The sequence below is a fragment of the Elgaria multicarinata genome, chromosome 7 (assembly GCF_023053635.1).
Source record: "Elgaria multicarinata webbii isolate HBS135686 ecotype San Diego chromosome 7, rElgMul1.1.pri, whole genome shotgun sequence".
NCBI lineage: Eukaryota > Metazoa > Chordata > Lepidosauria > Squamata > Anguidae > Elgaria > Elgaria multicarinata.
This window is the reverse complement of record NC_086177.1, coordinates 52,634,311-52,655,725: the sequence shown is the minus strand read 5'-3', so window position 1 is coordinate 52,655,725 and position 21,415 is coordinate 52,634,311. Positions and strand designations below refer to the sequence as shown.

Sequence of the window (21,415 nt, the reverse complement as noted above, 5' to 3'; positions counted from 1 at the left end):
TACCTTAGAATAAGCTCCACTGAATATAATTGGACTTAGTGGACATGTATAGGGTTACACTGCAAAGTATGAGAAAGGATGAATTTTGCTCACTTTTGGAGTCTTTGAAATCACTTTTGCAATGTATACTTACAGATAAAGCTGGGGTTCTAGTGATTGGATCTTTTCAATTTTGCCCTAGCCTGGTGGCAATCTATTTTCCCCTAGTCACGTTATTTGGCCTAGAAAAACTTGAGCCTGTCCTGTATACCTTTGAAAAAGGAATACAAGTTTAGTAGAAACTAGGAGCCTTTATAAAGTCACGCCAGGGCCTTCATTTCCCTTGAGTCCAAACGTAGAGAGTCTTTAGCATCTATCCTTGAAAGAATTATGAATCCTCTTTCCGGTCAGATCAAACTGTAACACTAGTCAGCCGCAATCCCGCTGAGCTGTAAGGTGCTACTCCACGACGCCAAAGAAGTTAGTAGGAGTTTGTTTTGCCGTTGAAGTCAATAGTTAGTGGGCAGGACTTTCCCACAGAGGCACTGCTCTCCTCCACCCCCCGGAACCTTCCCGCCCCAAAATATTAAAATACAGAACTTCTGTGATGTATGCACGGGCAGCCTGGGAAAAGCGACGGCGTAGGCGAGCCCTAGAGACGCCTTGAAGTAGGTAAGTAGGTAGGTAGGTAGGTAGGTGTGCGGGTGTAAGGCCGAGAAGGAGGAGACGAGTTGGCCATCCTTTTCCCGCCTCCCCTCGCAACTGGAGCCGCTTTGGAAAGCAGGAGAAGGGGCCTGTCCCTTTAAGGTACCTCTAGGCTGCCCGCCGCCTGGCCCTGTGCTGAGCGCAGCCAAGCGGGGCTGCTGCTGAAGGGAAGGCGCGGGCTGAGGTCCCGCTGCTGCCGCCGCCGCGCAAGCCAAAGCCGGGGGGCTGGGCGGTCTCCAGAGCAGAGTAAGGGGGCGCCCGCCTCGGGAGGAATTTAAGAGCACGCAAGGGCCTCTCTGCGAGGGAAGGAGTGCGCTCGTTGCCCCACTTAGGGGGCGCCCTAAAAGGGCGGAGGGAAGCGAAGAGAAACACTGAAAGAAGTGGCAATGCGAGGGAGTCGTCGGGGCACAGCCGTGTTGTAGGGGACGAGGTGGGAGCGCGGGATCAGGTCGTTGTTCTGTCCGGGGTGGGGGATGTGTCCGATGGGATTTTCTGTTTGAGGGAACTGCGTGGGCTGCTTCTCTTGCCCCGAGGCGAACTCCTTTTCTTTGGAGCAGGGATGGCCGACTGGCCCCTCCATCTCTCCGGCTTTCCTTTATCTCTCTCGCTCCAAGCTCTCTCTTCCCCCCCCCCCCCCCGGCCCTTTTAATGTTTCCCTAGCTGCTGCTGGTCCATGCTGCTCGTGAGGGGGTCGGCATTCGTTTACTCCGCGGAACCCGCTCTTCTGTTCTCTCCCCCCCCGCCACTCGCCGCCAAATCCGCTTCAGCAAGGCTCGCCAGAGGTGGGGAGCTGTTTTTGTCTTTCTTGGCTCGGTTTTGTGCTTTTTGGCCGGTGCGTTCGCCTTTTCCCCGGAGGTCGGTCTCTCTCTTTTTAAAATAAATTAAAGGAAAAAACTTCAGCATCCTCGAAAAGTTTCCTTCTACCCAAGGCACTAGACCAATGTTTTACTGAGTAGGGGGGTAGTTTGAAAGTTGGTGGGTTTTTTAGCATGTCAGTGCAAGTCTCTTTAACACATGTTGTTTGTCTCTGACTTGCTAGCACGCGAGTAGAAAACAGGATAGTTCCTTATGGGTGAAGAGGTGTAAAAGATAACTTCTGAACAGCTTGAAGTGCCCTCTAAAATGTGTGTGTTTTTGTGTTACGAGAACATATTTATCATATGGAGTTAGAAAGGTGGAGTCAAATGAATTCCATAAATTAATCTGCAGTAGTCTTTTGTGATAGTGATTTGCTGTTTGTTCCTAGAAGACTTCTAGGGGTTTCATGCCGGGCCTCAAAAGTTCTTAGCCTTTCAAGGGAGATGGGCCAACCTATCTGCAACAAAACAGCCAACACAATTATCAGTCGGTTTGTCAAAACTCAGTTTTACAAGTGGCTTATTGGCTGAGGTTATCAGACCGTAACATACATTCTCAGATGTGTTCCTCTACATTCTGGAATACTAAGAAGCAAGAAGTGTTTGATGTGGAATGAACTAACCTGTTAGAACCCCATGCTGTGATATTCTTCCTGTAAAGTGTCTGGAACCTACTGTTCAAGCTAGTATCTGGTGATGCAGAAAAGTTCTCCTTGTGTGCTTGTAAGCAGTAGTATCACATGAATGGGAATAACAGAGCCAGTCATTTGTCATTTCGACTCTCCTAGGCCTGCTTCAAATCCTGCATTTTTTATTTATTTCCAACTTCAGACAAGTGCTGAATCAGTTGGCAAATAGAAGATGTAGAGTATTGTCAGATGAGCATTTTATTGCACACTCATTACTGGCCACTCGTGCTTTTTTGCGGGTCCTTTTGATGATGCTGTCCACCTCCTGTGTGCCTCCTGTTCCTTCTGGCCTTCTTTCCCTCACAAAATAGACCCCAGTAAATCCGATTTTGGGCGGGGGGAGTGAAATGTGCCGCTATTTCCTGCTGTATGCAGGATAAGCAGTGTGGGGAAAAACACGCCCACTGAATGGGCCACATGTTTTTTGTTTACTTCCTCTTTCTTCAGCTTCTGAAGAAAGAGGAAGCTGCTCATCACAGAAGCATGATTCAAAGTGATGGGAGGGAAACGCGATCCACCCCCCACCCACCCCGCCTGAAGAAGCTTGTAGTTTGTCCAAGGAAGGATCTCCCTGGTATTTTTTACTTGGTGCTCTGCTATTTCTAGACTATCACTAGATAGCATAATTTAGTAGGATGTATTGCCAAAAACAAAAACTAAAAAAGGAAAATGCAAATTTCCATAGTATCTGCATATGATCATTTATAGGTATACACAAATATTTCTCACTGTACTGAAGTGAGGGCGGGGGAGAGACCATGACTAGGGCTGTTTCTACCCCTGCCTTTCCCCCTGGGATCATCCCTGTGCATCCAAATGACACACAGGGGATCCCAGGAGCAGGCAGAGACAACCCCTCCATTTTCCTGGGATAATGCTTAGGTGTAGAAGGGGCTTAGGTGACTTGTGTGCCTCAGCCTGCAGTCTAGGTGCTAAATGTTGGTTAGCTCCAAAGCCCCCTACTCTCCCTTCTTTCTGATATTTTTCTTTAAATCAGCCTGACCCTAACTTCCAATTGAAAACACCTTCAAGCACAGGACTGTCCTCCAACAACCCTTCAAATAAAAAGGACATATGGTCATCCTATGGTTTAGGGACCCAGAAATTAGGAATGATGAGAAATGCATATGGAATACAACTAAATAAGAGGTAGAAGTAGAAAGGGACGTTGTCAAATCACTCAATTCACAAATGCATATACTGTACTAATACAATTGCACAGCATTCTGTTCATGAACATGTGGTGACCATCCAACTCTTTGTTCAAAAGCCTTGTTTGTAAATTAATATGTCTATACAGCTGGTGTTGAAACAGTTTGGGGTTATGTTAAAACATGTTCTCATTTATTTAAATATCAGAGAGTAGTCTTTTGTATCAGCACCCCTGCTAGGCCTTCCCATTATAGAAAATATCTTATTTAGATCACAATGTGTTTAACTGAGCAACTGCCATTTTCCCCTAAAACTATTACCTTGATTAGAATTCATTGTGTCAAGCTTTACATAAACTTGAAGTCTATAGAAAAGTAGTGCCTGGCCCATGATTATACCAGAGCTCCTGCTTTTTGCCACATATGCTGCTCTGTTGAGTATAGAAAACCCACAGAAACAAAACAAAAACTGCCTTAGAAGGATTGTGTGGTAAATATGAAAGGGACTTAACTTCTGCTTCAGCAAATATGGGCTCTTCATACAGCTTTTTATTTCAGAGCTGTCTAAAAGTGCCAGAACTCTCCCACCTGCAAGAAAGATGAAGTTGTGGTACTTCACAGTGCCTGTGCTAATTAGTCTGCTGCTGTTTTTCTGGATCCCATCATCAATGTGCTGCAACAAGGCTCTCTGTGCAAGTGATGTCAGCAAATGCTTAATACAGGTATGAGAAAATATTCCCTTTTGTCTGTCATAAAATACTTCTAGCAGTTTGGCTGTCTACAGTATACATTTATGTAGATAAATCATAATTCTGAAATAAGTAGAATAATATGTTGAAGAAATTGGGAACCTTTATTTTGCCTCTACCTTTCTTTAAAGTGAATAAAACAATATGTAACTGTTAATTCATTTCCATATATTGTTGAACTAAACTGATTAATGAGATGAATTAGCAGCTTTAGCACCTATATTTTTAAATAACATTTTTGGGGAGTTTGGCCCCACTTTTCCCCAAAAGGCGGAGTTATCTGGAGGTTGAATACAGGACCTTTTGCTTACTATCTGCTCTCTTAAACAACATGCATGTAGACTTTTGTAGAATTAGATCTCTGGAATAAAAGTTAGCTTGTAGGAAACTGTATGTGATGGTGAAGATTAATTAAATATACTGCTCAATTGAAAATGGAATAATTACTGTAGTGATGAGGTTATTGTTTTGTTTTCCATAACATATGATTGAGAGAGAGAGAGGCTATTCCATCAGAATGGTAATATCCTTATTGAATATAATGTAAAATTATAGGATGTATTCACTCTTGACCTGATTAACTGCTGTTATATTCCTTAGAGTTTGGCCTACTTCCACATTGCTTTTCATAATATTGACACTGTGACCAGAGTTGTTTATATATATATACATACATACATACATACGGAAATATAACTGTGCCCTGAAATGTATGATTCTGTAAAATCCATTAACTGTGCTAATGAAGCATATTTTCTCTTGAATCTGATGGTTTTAGGTTGTTGTTGTTGTAATGGAGCAATGTGGTACTAGGAAAAGACTCATGGATAACTGAATTGCATGGATAGGTGAATATGTGGGAAGGGGAAGTAAAACCATGCCGGTGGCCAAAGGTGAATAAGCCGGAATCTCTTGGGGTCACTGAGAAGGCATTTGTCCTTTAAACAAAAAACAAACAAACAAAAAACTTGACAGGAGGGAAGCTGAAATTCTCAGGAAATCAAATTTTATTCAATGCACTGTATACTGTACCATATTCTTTATATGCAGAATCATAGAAAATGAATTGTTCTTAATACTTGTCAGAATTTTAAAATAGTACTCAATGAAGAATTAGAGTTTGGAATATGTCAAAAAGTGCTCTGTCTTCCTGATTCAATCTATACAACAATCTTGGGTAAATACTGCCAGTTATTGATGGGAGAGGCTGAATTTAGGCACCATCCATTTCCTTCCCTCCTCCAAGAAGATCAGAACAACAACAAGAACAACAACAACTACCCAGAACAAAACACAATAATCTGTTAGAATAGTGGCAAGTGTGGTAAGGAAAAGGTTGTGTACTATGTGGACCAAAACCAATATATGTCTATATATGCACACACATACAAAGCTACACAGGGAAAACTTGTTTAATTTCTACCCCTTAGAAAAGAAGTATATTAAACATGAGGCAATTTGTGAAGTTCAGCAGGAGTTTGTGCTTTAGCATGAGGATGTGGCTGTGCTTCATGTGGAAGAAAAATGTGTAGTAGATTCACTGTAAATAAAATGGGCCTTCTATATTTATAGCCTATCTTGTGGCCAATGTCATCATGTAGCATCAGCCTGAGGATATGGCCTGAGTAAGCATAATTGAGAAAATACTGAGTAGGACCTGGAGGAAGGAGCTGGACCACTCATGTTGTAGGTGGGCGGGTGGGCATCTTCCAACTGTCCTTCCCTAGCTATTTGGCCTAAGGAGATTTTGCACAATGTTGTGGATTTGAGTTGTTGCCAGCTAAACAACAGAGAATCTGTGTTCACCTTCCTCATAGCAATTACCCCATCCCTTCCAAAATCACATGGTGTTATTTTCTGTATTATTGTGTTGCCATTTGTGCTTCTGCAACAAGCAGGGTCTCAACTAGATGGAACACCAATGAACATCAATTGGGAAGGGGCTTCTTTAAAAGGGGCCGCAGATTTTTAGCATCTAAAACTATGCCATAGAGATTTGATAGACAGAAGTCATCTGTTTAATTTGGTATTTGTTTCATGCTATTCTTTCCAGGCATGCTACCCAGCATTCAGCTAGGCCTTAGGTCCCTGCCAAAATTGTTAAACATTATTACTATGATAAACGTACTGCCTGTTTCCATACTACACAATGTGTCAGTCTCTTTCTGTCTTTGCTCCACTCTAGTCATGTCTGCACAGTTCTCATTTTGAACTGTACTGGCAAACTATGTTTAAAATTAGGATCTTGATGAATCCTGAATCAAGGCTTAATTTGTGGTGCTGAGGAATAAGAGCAAAGATGTCATTGCTGTGACATGTTTGCTTTTCTTTGTACTATGTTTAGGAAGTGGTTCTAAAAATAGTTTAAAGTCTTTCCATGTCAACTAACACACGTATACATGTTATGCTAAATTTATGACAGAAAATATCAGTTTAGTTCTGCCAGATTTGCAGACTCACCCTGGGATCTGAAAATAGAGATCTCTATGTGTTTATGTATTTATACTGAAACATTGCCATCAGTAACAATGTTCCTGTATTTGTTACCAATTTAACACTTTTGTAGATGATACATCATCAACAGAAATACTGACAGAATGAGAAGAGAAAATCTTAAAATATATATTTTTGTCAGTGAAGGGAACACAGAACTTATTCATAAATGGTTTGGGTTCAGCTATTGCTTATGAATATCAGTAGTAGAGGAATTTTTTTTTTATTTGTAACATTTCTATACCGCTAATTATAATAGAATCAGTGGTTCACAACAGGAGACATTTATTTATTTATTTATTACATTTTTATACCGCCCAATAGCCAAAGCAGGGGTTCTGCTTGTGGTCTTCCATTAGGCATCTGATTATTCACTGTGGAAAACAGGATGCTAGACTAGATATAGGCCTTTAGTCTGATCCAAGAGTCCTACTCTTATGTAAAGATCTAATATAGATTTTTTATATACAGTAATCCTACTAGCAATACATTAAACATATTTTATAAAAGTGGAATTATAAACCAAGGAAAAGAATGGTTACTGGACATCATATTGCACTGAGGTTCGCTCCAAAATATAATGAAACTCATGAATGCACATGTTATTAAATGCATTTTATTAAATGTTGTCTGTAAAATAAAAGTGTCCCCTGAACAAGCAGGACGTGAATGCAACAGCACCCTCCCACCCATGTGGCCCAGCAGCTGGTGTACATAAGCTTTCTGCCTCTGATATGGAGATAGCATATAGGCTTTCTGCCTCTGATACTGGAGGTAGCATAGAGGCATCAGGACTAGTAGCCATTAATAGCCCATTTTTGCCCTTTTTCTAGCTCTATAGTATCTTTTTTTAGGTACTCAGATAGTTTCTTCCAGCAGTTTCTTGTAGAAGTTTAGAAGATAAAGCAGTACTTCCAACCAGGCAAGTCAGTAGTTGAAAAGTCCAATAGAATAAAATGTGGATCACCAAGGATTCAAGTGACTAGGACATAAAGAAATTTGCTAATCTGGGCTGTCACTTGTATATAAATATAATCTTGAAATCTATTTTTTGTCTCTCAAGAAGAATATCTGCCAGGTCCAATAAAAAAATAAAAGGGAGGTAATTCTTATATGTTCCTGTTGTCATTGTTGCATTCTCATGGTTTTTTTTCATGAGATGAGCAACAGAATGCTAAGGTTTCTGAGGTAATAAATAATCAGCTAACTAAGAAGACATGAAGGCAACAATCTGTAAAGAGAAGTTGAGGTTTAAACTGCTGAAACTTTCAATTAGACACCAGTTGTAGTTCTGATTAACCTATGTGTCTTTAGATTAATCAGAACATTTCTGTATTGGGGAAAGATGCATTTCAGTGTTGTGGAAAAATAAGATTAATAATGTCTCTCCAAACAATGTACAAAATTATGCATGGTATGGAGAATGTGGATAGGAAGACATTTTTCTCCCTCTCTCAAAATACTAGAATCCGGGGTCATCCCATGAAACTGATTGGTGGGAGATTCAGGACAAATAAAAGGAAGTACTTCTTCACACAGCGCATAGATAAATTATGGAATTCGCTACCACAAGATGTAGTGGTGGCCAGCAATTTGGATGGCTTTAAAAGGGGGTTGGATAAATTCCTGGAGGAGAAGGCTATCAATGGCTACTAGCCCTGATGGTTATGGAGTATCCGAGGTAGTAAACCATTTGCTGGGGAATGTGGGTGGGAGGGTGCTGTTGCTCCATGTCCTGCTTTGTTGGTCCCTGATCTACAGCTGGTTGTCCACTGTGTGAACAGAGTGGTGGACTAGATGGCCCCTCTGTCTGATCCAGCAGGGCACTTCTTATGTTCTTAATGTGAAACAATGTGTGAATAGTCATACTGGTGTACTTCTATTTCAAAGCTTGATGGACACACAGGCATTTGAAAAAAAGAGATTTATGCTTTACTAGATATATCCAGAGAAAGTTTGTCATGTTTATGTCCCATTAAAACTTACGGAACTTAATTTAGTCATGATTGATTTGTCTTATTGATTTCAATAGAACAGGTGTTTCTAGCTTTCTGTAGGTTGAAACTGTATAAAGGTAGGAGGGCACTGAACTGAGAGAAGAGGAAAAGAAGTCATTTATTTTATTGCATTTATATCCTGCCTTTTTTCCTCCAGGGAACCCAAGGCAGTGTACATAAACCTCCTCCTCTCCATTTTATCCTCACAACAACAACCCTGTAAGGTGGGTTGGTCTGAGAGTTTGTGGCTGGCCCAAAGCAGTGGGTTTCCATGGCAGAGTGGGGACTAGAACCCAGATCTCCAGACTCCCAGTCCAACACTTTCACCACTACACCACACTGGCTCTTGGGGGAGATCAACCAAAATGTATTGTTCTAAATATTTTTTCCACCCACTTAGACAGCAAGGATTACATGAATTGTTCTGCATTTTATAGAATGCCGAAGGGTGGTCCACATAAATATTTATTTTATCAGCTCTGTAACAGATGTGAATGAGATCAACAATTTCTTGTCTTGAGACTTGCTTGTTTTAATATCCTGTTAGTCATTTCTTCTTTCCTGAGAGCTTTGCCTTTCATAAAGTTCTTGGCAATCTACATTTTAACCATTGGATAGTTTGTGTGAATTGCAAGCAGAAAAGTTAGAGCTATAAGATATAGTTTGAGTGTAGGCTGCCTTATTTTAATGAGGTGTATTAATAATGTCTCAATTGGCAATTTAACTCAACAGTAATGTGTGACTGTTTCACAGCAAATAGTTCAAGGCAGTAATGCTATTTATAAACACAACCTAGTAATACTGGTGATACTTGCATTTTTCAGCTGAAATTATTACTACTTCTTTAAAGAGCAGAGGAAATCTAAAGCAGGGGTTCCCAATGCGGTGCCCATGGATGCCATGGCATCTGTGGTTTCCCAAAATGATGCCTATAGACACCTTTTTTAAAAAACCCTTTTATTATTATTCTTTTCCATTTTTGGAATTTGGAATTATCAACTATAGTCCACTTTATTATCTCCTTCAATCATACCAGAGTGATATTTTATAATTCTGGGACATAACATGTCTCCTTGAGTGTTTGCCATATTGTTAATGCTACTCTACATTTTTATTAGACCATATAAAATTAATTACTATATTTTACCAAGTTGCATGTTTTCTTATTGATATCTTAATAGGAAAATTTTCCATTATCATTTTGGTAGTACTGTCATTTTTATCAAGACTATCTTACCAAACCAGGATATGTTCAATTTAGATCATCTTATAACATTATGATATTTGTGATGTATTGGCACACAAAAGATAACAGGGGAGGCTTTTTTTTTAAAAAAAAAAAAGTCTTGTTTACTAAATACAAGTAAAATAAAGACGCTACATTCAATCTCTCTAGGGCTTCAGAAGGTTTTCTAATTCAAAATTTTCCAGAAACACCACCTCACAATTTGTGGGGCCTGAGCATGTTGACAAGTTGCTTGGTCAGATTAAGCTGACCATGTGCTTTCTCAGTCCTTGTCTGTTGTGGCCAATACCATCTTGGCAAGATGAGGACAGCTGGTTGGGTTTAGGAGGTAGTTGACTCCTATTTGAGAGGGAATGGTCCCAACTTCCTCAAAGAAGCCAGTGGTATGACCACTCAAGGAAAAATCGTTGGTGAACCAAAAGGTTTGAATAATTATAGGCCAATGGCAAATGTTGTCTTCTTGGACAAGATGCTCAAGTGAGTGGTGGTTGACCAAATCAAGGCTCTTTTGGATGAGACTGGTTTTCTGAGTCAATATCAATTACTGTTCAGTACAGGTTACAGCACTGAAATAGCCTTGGCACCCTGTTAGATAACCTCTATCAGGAGAGAGATGGGGAATTTACTCCAATAATTCTCCTTGACCTCTTGATGTTGGAGTTGGGTGTGGATGGTACTGCTTTGCAGTAGTTCCACTCTAACCTCAACCCCTGTTTTCAGAAGTTGGTGCTAGGAGAATTCTGCTAGACTGTGGCATCTTCATTTTGGGTTCCCACAAGATTCTATCTTCTCCCTCTGTGACAACCTCCTATGTTCTGATTAACTCAACAGTGTGATCTAGAGTATCTGGGAAGTTGGCACCATGCCAGGAAAACTGAATATACTTATGTCACCTTTTTGTTCTCCAATACACATCCAAAACGTAAACTCTTTTATACAATGGTATGTCAAAAAACTAACTGGCCAACTCTTCTAGAATTCAAGTGTAGGGTTCAGCCACTAAGTATATTTTTTATTTGCTGGACAGACCACTGTAATCAGAAGGGGATGCCTTTTTGATTTCTATAAAATTGAGTTTTCTTACTCCTCATCATGTTTCTAATAATACCTAATCTGACACCAAAATACTGTTTGTCAGACAATCCTCTCTGTGATTAACTCTGCATATGTTCTGAAACCCAAGACTCTAACAAGCAACTAGATAAATGTCTGATTGTGTATTTAGGTTCTACTATTTATTCACTGTGGTGTGGTTTTAGCACTTTCACCTGATAGTAGTTTTAGGTTTTTTTATCCATATGTTGTTGTGCTGTGTCAGTCCCTCTTTCCTCTGCATTTTAAAAGAATTTGATTATATAAACAAATGTATGTATTCTTTATTCAGTGCAGAAAAAAGAAGAGTCTTACCCTTCCCCATTTATTTTTATATTATAAAGGGATAGAAAAATCAGACAAACTCATGTGTCATATGTCTATCCCTATCTAATTTAAAAATAAATGGAAATGTAAAATTTCTCTTTAAAAGAACAAAGCAAATCATTGTATGTTGTACAAGTTTCACATGGGTTTAAGTGTAGATAGTTGCCTACCTTTTAGTTGTGGGTTTAACTGAAGATTTTGTGGATCTAACTCTTTTCTTCTTCACTAAAAAAAGAGCACACATCATTTGTTAATTCATTATTATGTTTGAAATGCTATGCTGATGTAAAGTCTAACCCTTACTTAATATTTGGATTCACATTTGGGGAATACTTTTATTAGGTCCAACAAATTCATAAACAAATATATGGGGTCTCTTGTGCAAGATAGGGTTTCATTGATTTCAGATTTATAATTGTACTAGTGAAAAAAAATCAGCTTGTCTTCAGAAAGATGTAATGTGATGTGGTGTATTTCCAGGAGCTGTGTCAGTGCCGACCTGGTGATGGAAACTGTTCATGTTGTAAGGAGTGTATGCTTTGCCTAGGCACACTTTGGGATGAATGCTGTGACTGTGTTGGTAAGTTCATTCATTCTTTATTGCCTACTTTCTCACCACTCCTTCAGATGGTAAACTTTGTACTCATGAGCCTTCAACTTTTAAGATCCATGTCAATGCCATCATTAAAGGGTTAGATGCATGTCAATTCCATATTGCATTTTGGTCTATACATGAAGTCAAGGAACACCTAACCATTCACAAGAAAAAGGTGAAGTGTGAGAGCCCTCTGTGCTTTAAGCAGAGGTTTCATAAAATATGGTTCCTCAGCCTCTAAAGGAGTACAGGGCCTTTTATGGGGACTGGGGGCTCATCTACACCAAGCATGATATTCCACTACGAAAGTGGTATATAAAAGGCAGGAGTCACACTACTGCTTTATTGAAGTGCACTGCAGGATCTACACTACTGCTTTATAGTGGTACTGAAGTGCACTGATAACTGTTGGGGGCCATGACACATTACACCAAGCAGGATATAACACTATGAAAGTGGTATATGGTATGTGTCATAAGCCCCAACAGTTGTCAGTGCACTTCAATACCACTATAAAGCAGTAGTGTGGCTCCTGCCTTTTATGTACCGCTTTCATAGTGGAATATCCTGCTTGGTGTAGATGAGCCCTGGGAGAACGTAGTGTAGGCTGAAAAAAATTCCAGCTGCCTGGTCATTCCTAAAACCTTTTATCTCTGAATATGATGCGAGAGCATTTTAGAGTTCAGAAAAACTGTCATCTATTAGTTTGAGATATTGAATTTTAATTTGACGTGCTTAATGCATCTTTAGTATATTCTGCTGTTACATGCTTATGGGTTGCACATGCACACTTCCCTCTGCTGACAGGGAATGTCCTCACAGCAGTGCACAGGCACAAACCCAGAGGAAGGATGGGGATTTAATAGTTTTGGTTCATGGAAGCAAGCACTGCTTTCCCTTAGCCAGTACAGGAAGCCATATTTCCAACCCTCAACACTTACATCAGAGATGAAGGGAGGCTGCACTTTCTTCCCCCCTTCAAATTGACCATAGTGTGTATATGTAAAATTGGGCATGGAGACTGTGTGAAACTTAAGTCTATCCCCTGACAACTGCCTTGGGGACAAAGGACTGAATCATCACTTCCTTTCTGAAGTAGCTGTGGGGAATGCGAGTTAATCCCTCACACCCACAATATTAATTTTGTGGCTTACTTACACTTCGGAGACTTGAACCATTTGGCTAATGGAGGCTCACTAAGAGAATTGGGTTTAACTGTGAACCAGATTTGTTTGGGAAGAGGAGGAAGCTCCCTTCTTCTGTGTGTGTCTGCACTGGTTGATACGATATGTGAACAATGTGGTTGATGCTTCCCTGTGGGAAATCCATTCACTGCTCTGCGAATGGATCCACAGAATTAAGATGAGTAACAAGGTTCCTTTCCACATCAAGAATCAGTAGCTCCCTAGGAGGGGAGGTGCAACACTGGCTTGGGAAAGAACCAAACTAATTAACCATACCATGTTCCTCTTCATAGATGTTATGGGACAGGAGTGGGATTCAGCCGCACTGTTCCAGTAATTAATTAATTGGCCTCCTGATAGAGGAAATTACTGCATAGCAAGGCTGCCCTATTCCACTGAAGTGTAAAACTCCGTTTACTTGTGATAGGAGCTGCAAAACTGTACGGCTTATCTGTATTCCAGTTTACCACAGGTCAAAGTTGTATGATATTGATTTCTATCTGACAATATTCTTCTAACCACTATCAAATTAAATTGTCCTGGGTTTTACTGAGCCATGGGTTGTTCTGTGTAAAAAGATTGTCTTTTTTCTCATGCTGTTCCCCAGGGGGCCTGAAAATGGGTTATTCATTTTCTAATCCCCAAGATTGTACATTAAAAAAAAAACACCTTTAAAAATTACAGCTGTTCGTTTTGTTCATACTGAAGCGTCATTTCACAAACTCATGCTGCAGGTGTAAGCAAGAAAGAAAACAAGAAGCAACAGAACATGTTTACCTAGGTACATAGTCTTTTGTGCCAGGCAGAATGGACAAAGGTAGCTTGGAGAAAAGGGTGTGCAAGGATGCTGCAGCTATAATGGCCATGGTTAGCTTGATATTTCTGTCTCTACTGCAGAAGGGGAACAGTGGAAGGGTGGTGGAATCTCTACAACATACTTTGTCCTTGGATTTCTTGTGAGATCCAAGGACATATTGTATTCTGTTTATGCCAAAGCTCAATGTATCTTTCCATATCTCAGTTCCTACAGCTTCCCCGCATTATCTGTTCATTACATAACAATAGTTTTCTTCAGAACAGCTTAAGGAAAAGAAACAAAAGAAGGACCAGCAATGTAGCATAAACTGGGGATGGAGGGAAGCTATGGGACCAAACCTTACATAACTAATATTTTTCCATATTCAGTCAGTGCTTTCCAGACACCAAAGCAGACCACAACTAGGCATGTATCTGTGATGGTACATTCATAAATGTCCACGCATGCACATATAAAAACAACTTTCAAAATATGCGCAAGAGAAATATGTTAAATATCTTCTGTCTTTTACATAGTAACAGTCAAAATATGATGGAGAATCTTAAATACAATTAGGGTGCAATCCTATGCATATCTAGACAGAAAAATGTTATATAACTACCAGCATTCTTCTGCCAGGCATGGTGGCTGGGAAATGCTGGGACTTGTAGGACTCTTTTTTACTGTCTAAACATGCATAGGATTGCACTCTTAATGTATTTTTGTTTACACTCAATTTAAAAATTAAGAACGTGTAACACAAATGTCAAGATGCAAATAAAAACATTTCATTATCTAATGCTATGTATTTGAGCCAATTGGAACAGGCACTATGAAATGCACAGTTGATATTTATGTTTATATAGATGTCATGCACATCTTCAAATTGAATTTATCTGCAAATTGTTTTTCATCTTATGGAAGAATTATTAAAATCATGGCATGCTCTACTGAAACTCTCTATTTTAGTAGATGCAGCTACTTCATCATTTTTTGTAATTGTTTAGATAATGAGTAGCCTGCAGAATAACTAAGTTATGATGATACCTGGTTAGTTCAGAGGTCAAATGCAGTGAAGCAATTCTTCAGACCTCCGTTTTCACATCTGGTCATGTAACCTGTATATAGGTATGAACATACCATTTATTTATTTATTTATTTATTTATTACATTTCTATATCGCCCAATAGCCGGAGCTCTCTGGGCGGTTCACAAAAATTAAAAACATTCAAAGTATAAAACAACAGTATAAAACCATAATATAAAATACAATATAAAAGCTCAACCAGATAAAAACAGCAGTAATGTAAAATTACAAATTTAAAACACTAAGTTAAAATTTATTTATAGACGGTTAAAATACTGGGAGAATAAAAAGGACTTCACCTGGCGTCTAAAAGCATATAATGTAGGTGCCAAGCGAACCTCCTTAGGGAGCTCATTCCACAGCCGGGGTGAGAAAATAATCCTATGTGAGAAAATAATGCACATGCCATTATTGTCCTTCAGGGAAGTAATATTCTGGTGAACTAGCATAATCTGACATCCTCATCAATGTGCAAAAAATTAGAGAAATAATGCAATAGCAGTTCCAGGCATATAACACTGAATATGTTTAGTTATGCCATGACATGGATGCAGAGTCTAGCGTGTGTGAAAATGTGGTAGAGGAGAGAATTAAGCCCACAGACTTGATCTGGTAATTCTGAAAAAAGTTTGAAGTCATTGCTGAAGCAGACAAGATCAAATTCTTGAAATGTGATGAAATAAGCCTTCATGAATATGATCTTGAAATGTTATGGCTGTTACATTCTGATTTATATCGAACTAAAGGGGACTTGGAATTTGGCCTTCTATCAGAAGGAGACAAAAGTTTCAGTGTCTGCACCCGTGAAACAGGAAGTACAAATATAGATGTTTGAGGTTCAGTCTATGTCCTTATGTCCAGGGCTTTCATTTAAATTGGTGGTGTTTTCTTGGTATTGCTTGCTGCAAACACTGGATTTAAAAAAAATCTGGAAGAAAAATTTCCAGATAGGTATACAGTAGGATTTGTATTCTTTCAGTCTCTTCTTCCTGGACTCACATCCTTGCGTAGCAATGACAAAAATAAGCCACCATCTGAACAATACCCTCTGTAGCAGGGGTCTCATTTATGATCTAGTGAGTTGGAGGAAAGGCTCCTCTTGTCCCACTGAAAGATTGTTAACCTCTTAAAATGTGGACTGTGGCATACGAATTTCCATATATGTCTCGCCAGATAATTTTATGCCACCTGTAAAAGAACGTAGAAAAGACAGAACGGTAAGACGTTTTTATTTAGTGCTGCAGCAATTTTCCATCCCAGAAGATGCATCTGTAAATACCCACAAAGTTATTAAAGTCAATCTTTCATAATATTTTTTAGAATGCTGGTTTTCATGGGTGCATCTTTTTGAGCATTTTCTTCTTAATTTACCTACAGGTATGTGTAATCCTCGCAATTACAGTGACACACCTCCTACTTCAAAGAGCACTGTTGAGGAGTTGCATGAGCCAATTCCTTCTCTTTTCCGGGCCCTTACTGAAGGTGACACTCAGTTGAGCTGGAATATTGTTTCTTTCCCTGTTGCTGAAGAACTGTCGCATCATGAGAACTTAGTCTCCATTTTAGAAACAGTGAACCAGCCCCAGCATCACAATGTCTCTGTTCCAAACAATGTCCATGTATCATACTCCACTGAAAAAGGTAAAGAATTTCTGCTGAAAGACTGACCACCTAGAGTTGTTTTTGTGAGTTTTTCCCTTTAAAAAGAGAGAGGTGGGGTGAAATAGAAGGTACATGTTGTTTTTAAGTACAGATAAATGTGGTTCCTTCTCCAAAGTATTGGGATATGCTAAATGAATGTAATGTGACAGTTCAGAACTAGAACCAAATGTGAGTTAGAAGTTATACCAGAGAGGTTTCAGCACTGCTCTTATTCCATAAGGGATATATTTTCTTGTTAATGTTATTTCAAACCTGAAATGTGTTTGGGTCAAGGAAAAGGTTGTTCTGCCCTGAATTTGGCACTTAGCCATTTTCAGTAGTGTAATGATCTGAAGCCTCACTCAAACTACAGTGTTGGAAAATTCACTTTGATCTTTGCCTTTTGTATTAATTAGAAGCTTTTTCATTATTTTAATTGGAGGCTAGGTGAAAAATGGTTCAGAATGTCACAATTATAAAATAGTCCAATTCATGTCTACTTGGAAGTAAGTTCCATTTAGTTCAGTGCATCTTATTCCTAAAGAATGGTCCATAGGATTGCAGCCTCAAATGGTTTTAAGATACTCCTTTTACTAGAATGGCTTTCTAAAATTCTTTTAAATCCCTCACAAATCCCTCCTTTATACACATTCTGCTATATTTTTTGTCTCTGTTAGTTGTCAGAGTGGCACACAGAATCACCATGTTGGCCTTTTCATGTAACTAATAGACTGAATCGTAATTACTTCAGACACATTGGCTCAGTTCAGACAACACGTTAGTCAACGCAGTGTGAAAACTCCACTCAACAGTTGAGTTTTTAGGAGGTACTCCCCACACAGCATGTTCTAACTCCATAATTGTGTGATTGTAGGCTACTGTGGAGTTGAGTAAATCCACTGTGATGTTTGATTGGCAGTTCCTCTGCCCTCTCTCCTCCCCTGGTCCTCCTGATGGTATCCCAAAAAAACAATCCCGGCGGCTCTCCTAGAGTGACACTTGTTCCTTTTGGCGCTCTTGCCAGGGAACTCTGTAACCAGTGGGAAAAGTCAATGCAACACAACAGAAAACTCCACGGAGCCCACTACATAACACACAACACAACAATTGTTCAGGAACTCTCCTCTGCACAGCATGCATGTTTCCAAAAAAACTCCACCATTGCATGGCATTTTCCCGCCAGACAACACCTTTCTCAACAGTGGTGTAAAAACTCCACCATGGAGTTCTAAAACCACTATTGAAAAATGTGTTGTCTAAACTGAGCCATTTCCATTTCATACTGATTTTGAACTGCTGACCTGGTTATGTGCCTCAGTAATAATACCCTTCATTCAACGAAACTCAGGTGTTGAGCTTTCCTAGTTTCCTTTGAATATGATAACTCAATTCATTCCAGATACTTTAAAAAAATGCAGAAATGTTTTATATTTGCATGATATTACTAAAATACTCCTTTATCAAGTGTGGGGGACAAGAGAAAGCCAAGGTACTACTTTCCTTTGTGTGTTCCGTTTTAGAGGCAGGACCAGCATCAAAGGGGGGCATACTTGGGCACCTGCTGACAGCTCATAACAAAGCAGGGGCCCACTGACAAGAGCCCCCTGGACCTGCTGCTCCTCTTCAGCATTGCAACCTGCTTGTTCACATGCCTCTCACTCTGGCCGAGACAACAGTGGTGGTGAGAAGGAGAAGCAGTAGATGCCACTGCCTCCTTGTTCACTGGTTCTCTGCCTGTCAAACAAACAAGTGGTAGCAATGATGAAATAAGAGGAGGAGCAATAGCAGCTGGTGACAATGGCAGCAAGAAGGTAGACTCGGTGAGGGAGAGAGCCCATGGAAGGCGTCTTGCCCATGGGCCCTCAAAAGCTGGAGCCAGCACTGTTTATAGGGCTTTGGTATTAGGTTGCAGGGGCTAGAATGGAACTTTTGATGCCTAGAACCTTGGCAGTGTCTCCATTTAAGCAACCTAGGGCAGCTGGGAAGCAGAGCTTGAATACTGAGGGGAAAGTATGGGGATCCTTAATGAAATTCATAAGCCCCAGCCACCGATTCCCACCCTGCAATTTTAGCCAAATATGATCTTCTGCTCCCCTATAATTTGAGCATTACTGGGGAGACAACAACATCCACTCCCACTGAAATCCATAAGATGGAGTACATATGGCCCATCAGTCCTACAACATGAAGTTCTCCAGACCGCCAATCCCAGTATTGGTATCTCTGAAGAGTAAAGTCATCTGTAACTTTTCAAATCAAAGGCATGTGCAAAATACTGTGATAGGAGAAGACAAACCTACACAGTCCTGTTATCGTTGGGAAACTTGGGTGGAACCATCAAAAGGATTATGTTGAAAAGGCCATAGCTGCACATCAGTCCTGTTATTTGAATGATCGGTAATTTAAATCTTACGCAACAAACTAAAGGCTTTTTCCTACTCTCTCCATTTAGAACGCATGTGTACTGTGGTTTACTTTGATGACTGCATGTCAATACATCAGTGCAAGATTTCTTGCGAATCTATGGGTGCATCCAAATACCGATGGTTTCACAATGCCTGCTGCGAATGTATTGGACCTGAGTGTATCGACTATGGTAGTAAAACTGTAAGATGCATGAATTGCATGTTTTGAAGCTGAAAAGTTGAACTTTAATATTATAGACACCAAAGTTATTTTTTATTGATAAAAATTGAACTTGCAAGTACTGCTTGCGATTTTAATAGCTACAACACAATTGCTGGGATCTAGAGATGTATAAAATTTTAAACATGTAATTTTACCCCTCTTTGCATAAGTATACAGTATTAACTAATCAATAATTACTCATTTTCTTAATTGGTTAGTATAGTCAACCTTATGATTAGATTGTTTCACTTTGATCTGCATATATCAACTTAATTAATTTACATATTGTAGTTACTACAGTATATCTTGAGTAGACAATCATGAAACGTCACAGAAATTGCTACTCAGAGCACAAAACAAAGTGCTGTAATTGTTTGTGTTTGCCACATATTTCCAAACATTCCCCTTTGGACTGATGCATAGCTTATTGCTACAGACCACATGGATTTCAATTATGCGAAGTCTTTTAAAAGCAAGTTAGCAACTGCAGAAAGAATTATCTACCCCATGACCGTTTGTTTGTAAGAAAGAGAGAAAATTGATCCTGCATTTTAATGCATCAAAGCAAATTTGCTAAACTTAATTATGTCCATAGCATCTCTTACTCCCCTTACTTCCCCTAGTTGTTGAATTCAGTGGGGCCATTATGAACAAAAAAGAGAAGGTGCATTAATTTGGAACTGAGGTGTAAATGTACTGAACTTGGAAATTATTGATATAAAAAAACACCAAAATGTTTGTGTACAACGCAATTGTATTAGAATGTTTTTTTAAAGTATCTTTTTTTATAAGACGGCTAATGCTATATATGACTGTTCATAGTTTCTCCTCTTTTCCATCATAGCTTTTGATAATACATAATTACTTCCCAATTCACTATTTGTGTTTGTCTGGATGTGATCTGTGGGCACACAAACTTGCAGCATACAGGGAAAAATGCATCTAATATGCCGAGGAACTTGCCAAATAAATGATTGGTGTTCTAAGCTTTGACATCAGCAATTAGTCTCTTGGGGGCGGGGCTTCTGGCACAGCCTTTTCCCCCTAACTCTTTCAACAGTATAGGTGACTAGTATGGTCAAAGCTGACAGCACCAATTATGCGTCTAGCTGGGCAGAAGTTGGCATGCAGTAGCATGTGCCGCTCAACTATAACTACAGTGTTCTAGGAGTTCAGTGGCTAATAGGAAGGATTGTTGGTTCTACTTAAATTATTTGTATATAATAATTCATATGTATTGCTGTGTTAAATCTCCTAGTTCTTTAATTGAAATTCAGAAGTTCTCAGTAAAATATGCTTTATAGTTATATTGTGTATTCTTACTATCACTTTGTAGATCTCTATTACCTGCTGAGAGAAATAATCTGGGATGCAAACCTTATTCTTTTCCCTCAGCACTAATGCACAGATCCAAGACTGTATTTCTAAATACGGAAGTGCAGCTCCTTAAAGGAAGAATCTGTACTTGCCATTTTCTCCGGCCTTTGAATATTTATATTCCCTTTCTTCTGCAAGTAAGTGATCTTACAGACCAATAGTCCATTGAATTACCTTCGGCCTTTCAAGAGGGTCAGGGGGATCTACCAAATATTACATGCTGTGTCTTACAGGGTTGCAGTGGGAAGGGGAAATTGTCAAAACTCTGAACCATGTGCAACTATTGCAAGATACCTCCATCTGATTTTGGGCAATTCCCACCTTTCACTGAAGTCCTGTAAGACGTAGCTCAATGTTCAGTAGGTTACTTGCCCCCAGGCATCTGAGAGACTCTTTGGGGGGTACAGGGGGCTTCAGGAGGAAATTGCTTTAGCTGCCTTTTGCTTGTGCAATGTTGGATATTAGCCTTTTTTTTCAGTCAAAAAACTTTGCCCAAAATTGTGTACATATATTGGTGATCTACCAAAACTTTGGATTGTATTTTTCCTTCCTAGTGTTACTGAACTTACACACTTTAGAATACTAACAATGCATATTGGATAGTCTTCTTTCCTAGAGGAAAATATAACTATCAATTAGCCTTTTCTCTTTTTTAGTGGTTTCTTATCTCTCATGGAAAGCTACACCTTGACTTATGAAATTTGGTAGTATCCAGTTACTTGGTGAGGATGTTGCAATATGAAAATTCCCCTTTAGGATGGCAAAGAAACTTGTTCAATGGAATTAATTGAATAGCGTTGCAGCTATTGAAAATCCTTGTTT

At 39.5% G+C, this 21,415-nt stretch overlaps 1 protein-coding gene across 2 annotated transcripts; it reads left to right on the top strand.

The window, feature by feature from the left end:
• Window positions 1–592: 592 nt before the first annotated feature.
• TWSG1 (twisted gastrulation BMP signaling modulator 1) lies at window positions 593–20,197 on the top strand. Of its 2 annotated transcripts, none has more exons than XM_063130568.1 (5): window positions 593–651; window positions 3,940–4,103; window positions 11,766–11,865; window positions 16,325–16,588; window positions 19,041–20,197. In XM_063130568.1, the coding sequence occupies exons 2-5, from the start codon at window positions 3,981–3,983 to the stop codon at window positions 19,220–19,222; spliced, it is 669 nt and encodes a 222-aa protein (XP_062986638.1). In that variant the 5' UTR covers window positions 593–651; window positions 3,940–3,980; the 3' UTR covers window positions 19,223–20,197. The 2 variants fall into 2 exon arrangements, with proteins under 2 accessions (XP_062986638.1, XP_062986637.1); XM_063130567.1 differs by lacking the exon at window positions 593–651 and adding an exon at window positions 925–930.
• The last annotated feature ends 1,218 nt before the right edge of the window (window positions 20,198–21,415 follow it).

Coding starts and splice junctions, on each gene's coding strand:
- TWSG1 (XM_063130568.1), top strand. CDS start 3,981: ATGAAGTTGTGGTACTTCACAGTGCCTGTGCTAATTAGTCTGCTGCTG. Junction 4,104..11,765: donor TCAGCAAATGCTTAATACAG/GTATGAGAAAAT, acceptor GTGTATTTCCAG/GAGCTGTGTCAGTGCCGACC. Junction 16,589..19,040: donor ATCATACTCCACTGAAAAAG/GTAAAGAATTTC, acceptor CTCTCCATTTAG/AACGCATGTGTACTGTGGTT.